The sequence below is a fragment of the Cyrtonyx montezumae genome, unplaced genomic scaffold, assembly GCF_038088225.1.
Source record: "Cyrtonyx montezumae isolate F1298 unplaced genomic scaffold, pur_monq_1.0 scaffold_3, whole genome shotgun sequence".
NCBI lineage: Eukaryota > Metazoa > Chordata > Aves > Galliformes > Odontophoridae > Cyrtonyx > Cyrtonyx montezumae.
In genome coordinates, this window is record NW_027072034.1 from 11,595,546 (window position 1) to 11,607,930 (window position 12,385).

Sequence of the window (12,385 nt, forward strand, 5' to 3'; positions counted from 1 at the left end):
TTTTTTCCTGATGGACAAGAGTAATGGATAGTTAACATTTCAGGACAAAGCAGCACTGTGTCAGTTCTCTTCTAGGTTATACATGTGTACATCACAAGCAACAATGGAGAGTTTTTAGACACAAGGAGAGGTTATTATACCTCTCTATTTGTTTATATCAGTGTAATGTTGTACAGTATCATTGATAAACAACAGCAGTTTATTAGGTTTTTTACTATCTTCTGCAAGGTGCTTTAGCAATGTATGACAATGTCACTTATACACAGGTTATCCATTGATTTAAATATTACATACATATTTGTTTTTTCTCATCTCCACTTCTTCCGGTGGTTATTTTGAAGGAGGCATTCTAACATTCCCCACGTTTGATTTTTGATAACCTATTTATGTAAAACTTATGTAAAAAAATAAAGACATGAATTGGAAAACTGCTGATATTAGTGCTGAAAGATGTCAACCCGTACCATTTGGCAGAAGGTGGTTCTGTTGAAGAGGGTTGAGAGGATGGCTAACTGGCACATTATGTTGTCCAGGCAAGTTGGGGTGGTTAATAGAGGCCTGTGATCCCTGGGTGGGGGGAGACTGAAGTTTTTCTTTATCCCAAGAACCATCACTGCTGCCTGCGGGGAATGAATATATATTATTTGGATGAAGGAGGACCCCCAAATTTTAGATGTTTGAATACTGAAAGAAGGCCAGTAATTTAACTTTTCAGGCAAGGAATAATATTTATTTTATTTTTTTGAATACGTGGGATGGGGGAAGGACTACTTTGTTTTGTTGTTTGTTTGTTTTTTCCACCTGCTGAGGAAGATGTGAGAATAAATTTTCAAGTTCAGCTAAAGCACAAATCTGAATGTATTAGAATTGTGCTCTTTCATCTGAAAATTCTGTTTGACGCATTAATATTTTTACATATACTTTTTCCATTGATAGCAAGTGGAAAAAAATATTTGTTGAATTTGTTTTATATGCATTTGTTATATCTAAAACAATTCTGCCTATTATGCCAATTTAAATTCAAACTACATTAATATTTCTTCTTGTATTCATGAATGAACAGACACTGTAGAAATTAACTAAAAAATTCATTTACTGAAGGCACTGGCATACGTTCCTACATGCCTGGTTGGCATTTCTGCATTGAATATTCAATTTTTGTTTCCTATGATTAATTAAAATGTATGGAATTATTTAATGATTCCTGAAGTCTTTTGCTAGTGGAATTGAATGTGGACAAATTAGGGTTGAGATGAGTTCATATTTGTGAAATTGCAGATTTCCTGATTAAAAAAAACCCCACAGAATTAAGTGGAAGAATAAAATTAAAGGACAATAAAAATTCATTTTAAAATATTATTTTTTAGATTTGTTCTGAAAACATTCATTGTGCATATTTAGATGTAATGCAGAGATTTAGTATGTCTACACATCCAAAGTAACCCACACAATCGTTGTATGAGTTTGTATGTTTATCATATACAATCAATAAACAATATTTGAATATATCAATATCCCTACTTGCATGCATTCTCAGCAGCATTAATATACATCAGGAATATATGAGCTTTCCCCTTTTCCGATCACGTGTAATGTCATCTTCCTTACTGAAACTTTGTACTGCTTTCATGAGAACTGATAAGTCTTGATAAGTTGATACTGATTTAGTTTAAATTTAACATTAGTGAAGTGCATATTTCTGAATGTTTTTATGCATACACACTACCAAATAAGCAAGGACTGAAAAAGAACAGAACTAACACCACTTCCTCCTCACTTTGGTGAAAAGGGATTAGCACATTAGTCTCAACATTTATTTTACATCATTTTTATGTGATGACAAAAGCCCAGAAGTTGGTAGAATTCCAATTTAATTTCTCTACATCTATTAAAAACCTGATTGTAAAAGCTGTACAACACAGTTTATAATGAAAAAATACTCCATTATTGCCGTGATTTTCTTTCACTTGTTACTTCATGAAGATAGTTAAGGCTCAATATAAATCCTAACTCATTAGCTCAATACTGTCTCAATCCCAGTGTAAATTGTTCAGAAGTAGGTAATGAAAATTCAGCCCAAACTCTCCCAAAATCAAACAAAGCAATTTTATGAAACAATGAAAAGAATAAATTATGTTAGATACTTCCATTATTTTACAAGAAATTGTCACCACCTTTATTCAGTGTACATAGCCAACCTGGTTAATATCTGACTGGAATCTCATCACCTTTCATAAGGGAATGTACTTTCTCATATTCTGAGAACCATCAAATACATACATAAATAAAAGAGCTAAATAGTAGCAGAAAAAAAATTCTTTCAATTTCTCATTTTTTTGTGACTTGCCACTGTGACATATACGTCATTTACTGCAAATGTTCATCCATTGAAAAGGTTGACCAGAGAAATAAGAGTTAAGCACAAAAAGTTAACTTCTTCAATTAATTTAAGACAAAATTTAGATGTTGATGCTAATATGTATTTAAAGAAGAAGAAAGGTAGTTCCAAAGCACTCTGTCTTTGAGTGCATAAAATAATAAAGTGTTTGTATGTTGTTTAGGGCTTCATTACAAAACAACCACCAAAAATTTGACTCCATAGTGTCAAATACTGGACACGAACAAGCCCAATTTAAATTTTTGCACCTATTAAGAAAAAGTTCAGCAACTTTCTTTCTGGTAGATGTTACATCAGAGTACATCCTGCTTGTCCATTCTATTCCCATTTCATACTCATTGCTCGTCTGCTGTGGCTAATGTGAAGCCAGCATAAGCCCTGTGTATTGGTTGGTTAGTTTAACACAAGTGGGACTACCATGTGATTTGGTTGAAATCAGTACTGATTGGTGACCAGGTAATGCCTACATGCACATGAAATGGAAAGACCACAAGAAACAAATGGAATGAATGCCCTCTGGGCTTGCCTACATCTCTGTGGTAAATGCAAAGAAAGCTTTTACAGATGGATTATACTTATATGGCTTAAGTAAGATGAATCTAGGCCAAAATGTGTTGCTTTTGTAGCTACAAACTCTCCAGTCATCATCCACTGAAAATTCTTTTTTGGACATTTATTTCTGTTCTTAAACACAAATACAAAATATGTGCTATTAGTAAAATACATTTCACACCTGGGGCAAAATTCTTGAATTTACACTTAAAGTTACTGCATTCTTAACCAGGACAACACTTTTACAAATCCTTTAAACATTTTTCTTCTTAACTTTCCTATAAAAAGTTTCTGACATACATCTCTGCCATATATATATAGAATACATATACAGAATACATTTTATATGTATTATATATATATACATATTATATAATACATTAGTGAATATATGAATATTTGCAAGTATGAAAGGGACAGAAGACTTCTGCATTTCAGTGACACAGAGCGAGTGAACTCCTAGTTCGCTATTTTCCCTATTTATTATCAAGATTATCTGCAGTACAGTTAATTTCATATTATACAGTGGTGTTCAGTATGTCAGTTCTATTGTAAGCTTTCCTAACTTGGTCACAGAATTCTGCATAGTTAGCCAAAGACTGACAGTTATAGCACTGATTATGTGACTCTGAAATAAGAGCTTTATAAATTTAGTACTCCTTTCTGCTTCCAAACTACACTGTCTGTTGTTTCAGAACGATATAAAAGCCAATAATTAATTGGGATGGAGAATAAAAGCTTCAGATAGGAAAGTATCAAGGTCAGTGTCTAGTTAATGACACATTGCTTGATACTTGTAGTTTGGTATTGTCTGTCAAGATTTCTTTACATTGAGTCATAGACAGAATCCAAACCATAATATTATGAACCACTTTCAAACTACATGCTGTTGCACTCCTCTGAACACTTCTAAATGTACAGACAGAAACAAGTAGTCCTGGTCATTTGCCGTGTTTTTCTTACGCTAGTTAAGCATAACAATTTTCCACTCAGAGGAAACAGTAACTTTAACGTCAAAGCAAAACAAGTTTAATTCCATGGATACTACTCACTGCCTATACAACTAAGTGCTAAGCTGCATGTTCTGTCACTTTCTATACTTGATTTAGACTTAATGCATACAGTGGTTTCAAAGATTATCAAAAATATGTTTCTTTCTTCCTCTTCACTTGTTGCCCTGCTGGAGGCATACATTTTTCCAGTTTTCATCAGTAGTTGTCAAGTCTTTGTAATAGGATTAAAAGCCTGGACACCTGATATCCCTGGGTGCTGCAGTTCGCCCTCATAAAAGCTGTTTGCTTTAAATTGAGAGAAAATCATTTTTTAGTGGCATAATTAATTAGATTATGCAAAATGTTCCAGATTCAGCACAACGCTTTCTGAAGCAGCAACTGGAAGCTCTGCATTGCATTCAAACTTACACTGCATTTCAATTGATGCTGCACTAGGCTGACCAAAGCAACATTTGAAGGCTTTCAGGCACAAGGGACTCAATTTTGAAATGTAGATGCTTAATGTTAAGCGTTCAAACTCCATACATGTGAGCTTCAATAGGCAATTCAGTAGCCAGCTATGTCTCTCATGTGCTAAAGTGTACTCAAAAATTTGTAAGTAAAGTTCCAAATGTAAGTACACGCTTAAAAATTGGGCTTAAAATGTCTCATCATGAACAGTCTGATGGAATAAAACAATACATTTTCATAATTTAAAAAAATTAAAGAATTCATTGTTTTTCCCAGTAACTAATATTTCAGCACGTATTTTCCATAATGTCAACTACTTTCTCTCATACTCAGTAGTTATGCAACAAGCCATTATTTGTACGCTGAAGTGGATCTGTACGAGCCTGATGCCTGGATTATTTGTATTCATTAGTAGCACAATTAGGTAGCTAAGGATGGTAATAATAAACAAAAATAATTCTGGACTGGAAAGTAATGCAGCCAAGTAAAAGAAAATGAAGCAGAAAACTAGGCTGTACACGATCAGCCTTGCAAGCAAACTCTGATTTAAGCACACTAGATTCATTTTTAGAAACTCATATTTACTTATTCCTTTTCCTTTCTCATTCTGTCCCATTTAGCATTCAGTTCATCTAAATTAATGTTCCTACAAAGTAAGCTAAGCATTTTAGTTCCCTTTATAGTGAACAGGGATACTGAACAGGCTCTTGAGAACAACTGAGGCTACTTCATGGAAGGCAGGTATCTTTGGTCGTCTGAATCTGAATCTCTTGATTCTACTGACTGCAGTGACTGTCCTCCCAGACTCAATTCAATTCCCCAAACATACATCACCTGAGATAGCTAAAATCATTTTAGACATTCTCACAGGGTTTGCGAGTACAACCCAGTGCCTGCAAGTCACCTGGAGATGGAAATAAGGCAACACACTCCAGGGTATCTAAGATAGTAGAAAAATTCTTATGTTTAAGCAACTGAGTCGAACTTGACTTGATGACAGGTGAATTTTAGAAGTTAAAACTAGGTTATCGCCCAGGTCCTCAAGTCTTCTTTTTATTTAATTAGAAAACTTGCTTATTTTATGGCATATCGGCTTGTCTTTAGGCAAATGAATCCTGGCCCTGGCTCAGGAACTGCTTCAGGTAATACTATTACATACACAAGCAGTATCATGTAGCAAAAATACAAAGGAGTTTGAATTTCTACTACCAGTTCAAACCTATTTATTTGTTTGTTTGTTCGTTCTTGGTATTACTGATCTTCTTTTAGTCTGTATAATCTTTCAGACAAGCCTGCTGTTATCTTGTGTGTTTGCTGAAACAAACTGTAACTCAGCAACAATTACCAAACAAAGCCTCAGTATCAGCTGTGTTGGCTCATTTTTCTGAAGTGGACTACTCTCCGCTATCTGTGCTATTTACATCCACTGGAAAATATGCATAATAGCATGTTAAAAGTTGGTAATCTTAGCATGTGATGTTGCGGAAGCTCTCATACTGCTCTTGACATCAAATCCTGCTTCTTTAGATTAGACTGCTATAAATTTGTGATTTCATTTTTGTATAATTCAGTTTGGTTTCCGGAAATCAGCTGTAGTCCTTACCTCCTTACCTGCCATAACCAGTGTTGTGTTGTGAGTTATGTAAAGGACAGACATTTATAGATAAGAGCACTTTTATAAGACCTCTGTGTTACTGCTTTATCATTAAAAGCAAATAAAACTTTGCATTACATAAATAGTACCTGTATCATACTACTGATATTTAAAAAATAGCATTATTACTGCTTCTGAGAACACAAAATGTTCAGGAGAACAACTGCTATCACACAGGAAAATTATAGTTTCCCAAGAATTCTCTGGAACTCGTTATGTTCTGCTCTAGATAAGCATTATTTTTTTTTTACTGTTTTCTCCTCACAAAGCTTTGCCTTGTTATTTTACGGTTAGATAATCATGCTTATGCTCTTAAATAGACCATGAGCAATCCGGCCTGATAATTGAAAGTTTTTCTAATTTTATCTAACTTAATGGGTTTATGGGTCTGGTATTTGTAGATCTGCTATTGCAACTACAGTGAACCAGTAGTTACAGGAGCAAATCCTGCAGAAAATAAATAAATAAATAGAAGACTACTTCTTTGATATAACTTTTCCCACAGACATATAAAAAGGGGAAGCTATGAGAACCTTTGAAATAGTTTCTTCCTTGCAGACAACAGATTCAAACTCAAACTCAAAAAAAAAAAAAAAAAAAAAAAAAAGTTTTTGGCCTCAGACATGCTGACTGCTTCATCTACTGTCTTAACTGTACTACATAGGTTTTTCTTGGCCAAGAGAGGGAAATCACAACCATAGTTTGCACTACAAGCCAGACTTGTTCCCACTTTACTCCACTTATCATATTTATCTTCTAATAAATAAAAACTGCAGTACAAACAAGTAATTCTGGGAAATTATATGGAATTCTACCAGCTGAATATCAGAGTATATATACTTACTAATGAATCACAAAAAATGGAATTTATATAACTAGTAAGTGAAATAATTTTACAGTGGTAGTGAATCCCATGGAATATATATTTCATACTTTATACTAATCCTTCATTATTTCACCGAAGAGATTAACAAGGGAAAAGCTTTTTTAAAATTTAGTGTCATGAATAATGAAACTGTCCAATGCAAGAGAAAGCTCAGCAGCTCAGTCACAGACCGTGTGACATTTATCCAAAAATAGATTTTGCATTTGTCTCCTTTCAAAAATACCTAAGTTATTTTCCATTCATAGATAATATACAGTTTATTAGGATGGTTATATGATGCTTTATGATAAAATTGCAGGTACCTCCTTGACATAGAGTTTCTATTGCATAGTTATTAGTATGCTATAAGAAGTCAACCGAAATAAGCATATAAAAAAATTGTATATCTTGACTCAATATGATAAAAAAGTCAGTGAACATCTTGATTACAGTTGTATGTACTTCTCTGTAGACTTTTTAATCCAATTACATATTTTCAACAAGCAAACAAATAAAAAAGCAAGGAAATGCAATACATCACATATTATTTTGGTAATTCATCTTCCCTCTATTCTTTATTTTAATAAAGAATTCTTTCAAATGACCCAAAACGTTTACCAGACAAGGAAAAATCCTGCAGATCTTCAGGAAACCTAAGCACAGCTGGCCATCCTGTAACTTAATCTACTAATAAAAATCCATTTAAGTTAGAAATTCCCTAGTAAATATACCAAGCTCAAAATGTATATATGTAGATAAAGTCCATGAAGTAAGAGACACAAGTTTCCTAATGGCTTCTACAAACAAAAAGATACATGCAATCAGTTTGAGATGACTGCCCCACCTCATTCTGTAGTGTTACAATATAGGGGAAAAAAAGAGAGAGATGGAGGATGCATTGGGCTTGAAGGACAAAGCAGGCTTCTGTCTAAGGCCTGCAAGTTCATGCACTTATGGATGAAAATACCATGCCAGGGAAGCTGACATATTTCAGGCAGTCACATTTGCTGATGATTTAAAAAGAAAATCTACTGAACTAAATGGGAATATTTCAATTTTCCATGCAAATCCTGCAGAAACTCCTTATAGTGCATAGTTTCTACAAGGTTGGGGCACAGAGCACTTTCTTAAACATTATTATTCAGACTTCCACTCATTGATTTTTCAGTCATTTTCCTAGAAAGCAAAGCTAAATGATCTACAATCATTCCTTACTCATAAACAGATTAATATCTTCTCCAGTCTCCAGCAAACACAACAGTGAGTTCTCACACTAATTAAATCTATCCGCTCTCTGTGAAAATAACCAAAACTGTGCTGAATGAAACCCCACCCGCTGCAACAAGTTTCACATGCTCTCTAGAGCACATGGCTGTGTTTCCCTTCTGTTAGAATCTGCCTTCGACTCAGTGATGTTCAGGGCTGCCCATAGTCTGCTTCAGCAACAGGGCATTCCTTACCCTTGCCATGTCCCTTCCACAGCACACAACTGCCACAGGGATGCCAGAAGACTGCACAAGCTCTGAGGCTCACAAAAAAAACCTTTGGTAAGCAGGAGCTAATTTTAATCTACCCACTATGGTATAATCTTCATTTTTCAGTTCTTATATAGCATCTTTTGTAAGTTTACAGCATGGAAGCTTTCACACCTCAAAGGAACCCAGTGAGATTTAAAAACAAAAACAACAACAACAAAACAAAACCAAAAAAGCTTCTTATAACTTTTAGATAGTGAACTTCACAGCTTCATTATTATTTAAAGACATACAGATATTCACAAATCCGTGTGCTGTGTGTCCATCTGCCTACCATTAAGTGTAGGCACACACAGGCACAAACCACACATGTAAATACATAAAGCATGCAACAAAACGTCAGCATGAAATTCACTAGCAAATACCCTCCTTTCATACATGTGAATTTGTATACAGAGTATGCACTCCAAGCTGCTTTGGCGACAGTATGCTCAGTCTAGCAAACAAAACCAGACCATGAATCATACTGAGTCTATTGCTGTTTACCACATACTATGCAGTGTTTGCCACAAAGCATGTCATTATTATAGTTGTCATTCAGTATCATTCATTATGCTACAGTAAGATCACAGTGCACTTCAGCCTTTTTATTTTTTTAATTCTCCATTTCCATGTCCCAAAACAGATAACTATCACAATCTGCTACTTAAAGAAGAAATCATTACTCAGGAATTCATGGACCCTGAGTCTTCTGGATTGCCAAAACTCACTCTTCCTGCACTCAACTCCTTTCTCAGAAGGATGATGACAAAAATGACTGGTATGACTCACATGTCTAGTAGTAGCAGTAGTAGTGGTAATAGTATGGGATAGACCAGATGGACAGTCCTGACCCCAGAGGGCTTACACTGGGAAGATACTATAACAAACAGTAGGTATATGCAGATAGCAGTCCACTATAATTACCTCTCACAATTTATGCAGCTTATGTAAAAATGATCATTTCCTATTTGAAATTTAGTTTATCAGTATCTTCCTACTTTGTGATAAATTGGTACCCTACCTCATTCTACTGCTACTGTTTTTCTGGCTTTCTATTTTTATTTCACTTCTTAAATGGAAAAACATCACAATTTTTAAACTATTTAGAACAAATTATTTAATTTTCTTCATTCCAGAAGGTATCTGGATCACTGTTAACAATAGTGATCTCTAATGGCAAAAACTTTTCACCTACTGTGGAAGAGACAAAAGAGCCAAGCCAGTGTTTGACCTTCCCACAAAAAAAATCTTTTCATCACTCACTAAGTGATAGCACAGAATGTGAAATTATTCAATATTAGGTTTTGGGTTTTTTTTTTTTTAATAGAGTTGCCAGTTTTCCTGTAACAGTTTGAACAAGAAAGTTCTTCTAAGCTATAAGACAAATAATTAATACTCTGAACTTTATGAATCCCACAAAATATAATAGTCATTCTAGGCTTTTTTTTTATAAGTCTCTTATATCAAACCTTCCTGCAGAAATCAAGTACTTTTGACTTGTACTTTAAAAAGTATCTAACTTTGTGTATTAGACAAAAATTCCAATCAAGAGATTTACACTTAGACCCATTTCACCTATTAAACATCAAGCTGGTAGGCTTTTTCAGTGCTTAAGAAAAAGACATAAGCACCTCCCTAATTCATTATCCTAGTTCCATCAATCCCTCTTCATTACCATAGTACAGCTGGTCAAGAGGTGAGGTATATGAGACAGAATATATACATAATTAGAAAACATACTTTTTGTTCTTCCTGCCTTGCCTGGATTAGTTGTAATAATCTTCAGGTCAGACATTTGGGTACAAAATTGACAATGATAACTTGTGTCCCCAAGCCTTTTGGTTTTTGGACAAGTGTGTAACTGGTGGCTATCATATACTAATGAGTTGGACATGGGCCTTTCAAGACCAACATCAGATAACTTCCAACTGCCATGTGTACAGTCGTCTATATAGAAAGATGTTCCTCCCAGAGTTTCTGCCCAGCATTTTACATTGTCAAACACAGTGTAAGGTAATAGTGGATCATCTTTCATCCTGGGTTCTCAAAACCATATGAAAAAAAAAGCTTAGATAATACAATGGATTCCACTGTGGTGAACAGGTGGCTGAAAGTTGCCTGAGGATTTTCTACAGCACTGGAGGTGCCAGTATGTTTTATTGCACAGAAGCCTTCATTATGGATCATTACTGACTACAGAGAAGTCTGTACTGCTCATTTTTTGCTGAGGACTATTGAGTCTTTAAAATCAATTTAACCAATCTTCCAAAGAGCACTGTTTTCACAAATGATGTTGAGTTTCTGACAAAAATCAACATAATGACTACTGTTTTTCAGTGAAAGCTATACTTCTCACTTTAAAATCACCAAAACTATCAAGTCATTACTAGGTAAAATCCTCCTAGAAATTAAATCCTAGAAAAAAAAGTTTGTCTATAAGGCATTAGAGTAACTTGAAGTCATATTCCTAGAAATGGAATAAAGGGTAGTGGACAGTGAGTAGCTGGCACACAAACTTGGCAAAGAGCTTAGCATGCTCTGCAAGATGTAGGAATTTCACAATCCCATTCTGTAGCAGGAAAAGTCATACACATCATTTTTAAATATGTTTCTGTTTAAAAGAATGAAGTCCCATTTCCATTGAAGTCAGTGAGATCTGAATAAAGCCCAAATTCTGTTCCCGCTTCTTTGATATTCCAGGCTGAGAACAGCTGAGTTCAAAGACACAAGTTCTACTTCAAACTAGTGTAGAGGCAGGTTAGCTCAAGAGATGTACACATGCTAAAAACTGGCTATAAAGTTTATTATCTTGTGGTTTACCTATGAAGGGCTAAAATATGTTATTTATATGAGATTTAGATAACAGACTATGTGTCCTTTAAAGTGAGTCACTAACAAAGGAAGTTTAAAAAATCAAGACTACCCTTAGATTCCATAGGGATTTCTGTGCAGCCTTCAGGACTGATACTGTGTTAAAGTGTTAGTACAATTTTTCAAGCAGATTACTCTGAACATAATGCTTTGAAAAATTTAAAAAGGAGTACAGATAGCAAAATGTCATTTCTTTCATAGTTACAAAATGCAAACTCCAAGTGTTTTAACCTAATGAATAAATGAGTTTGTCCTTTATGTATAAAATATAGTTTGTGTTTGTTGCACAAGTTTTTTAATAATAGATGAATTTTAGGTTTGCTTCAACATATTCAATAAAGTGTGATTAATTTGGTTTTTCAAAAATGCAAACTAGACATTACTATATTACTCTGTAAAATGCACAGCTTGCAACATTATTGTCTCTGTGGGATCTTAAATTGAATTGTAAAATGTGTCTTATTTCCAGTTTGATTTATGTAAGAAATTTCAGTGGATAATGCCCTTTGTGAAGTTTCGTCGGTTTCTGCAAAGAAACACATAACTAAAAATCATGACACAGTTTATTATAAATCACAGCAAAGTTTTATCATTACATAATCTTCCCCTTAAAAACCATATACTGATGTCACATACTATGCTCAATTCAGTGAATTAACTTTTTTGTGAAGTTTCATATTATGACAGATTACATAACGCATTTTTGACATGTTCTGTGATTTTATAGTGATATTCTAAGTCATTACCAAATCTCTTCTTCTCTAAAAAAGCTTTCCTGTGCCCTGAGAATTAATCTATGATACCATTTAACTTGGCTTTTTGAAGTAAATATCACTAGATAAAAAGCCAGCTGGTTCTGAATAATGGGATACTTGAATGAATGTATTAGTGTTTGAAAATGAGAGTACAAATCCTTTAAAAAGATTAATTTCCATAAGAAAGATAGCTCACAGATCTACAAAAGAATAAATTCAAAACATAATAAACTGGCAGAAAGAGAGGTAGATTAAAGTAAAGGCAGCAGCACCTTGTTATTGCAGCTGTTGTATAGCAGTGTTTCTGTAT

General features: G+C 34.2%; 1 protein-coding gene across 6 annotated transcripts in view; it reads right to left on the reverse strand.

The window, feature by feature from the left end:
- The window catches only part of DACH1 (dachshund family transcription factor 1), a 347,790-nt gene that overhangs the window by 116,171 nt on the left and 219,234 nt on the right, over positions 1 to 12,385 (reverse strand). For 3 of the 6 annotated variants that reach the window (XM_065744029.1, XM_065744027.1, XM_065744030.1), the window contains exon 4: positions 465 to 620. The exons of the other annotated variants lie outside the window; for them this stretch is intronic. In XM_065744029.1, the coding sequence (XP_065600101.1) occupies positions 465 to 620 (156 nt within the window). The remainder of the gene's footprint in view (positions 1 to 464; positions 621 to 12,385) is intronic. 6 annotated transcript variants of the gene reach the window in all.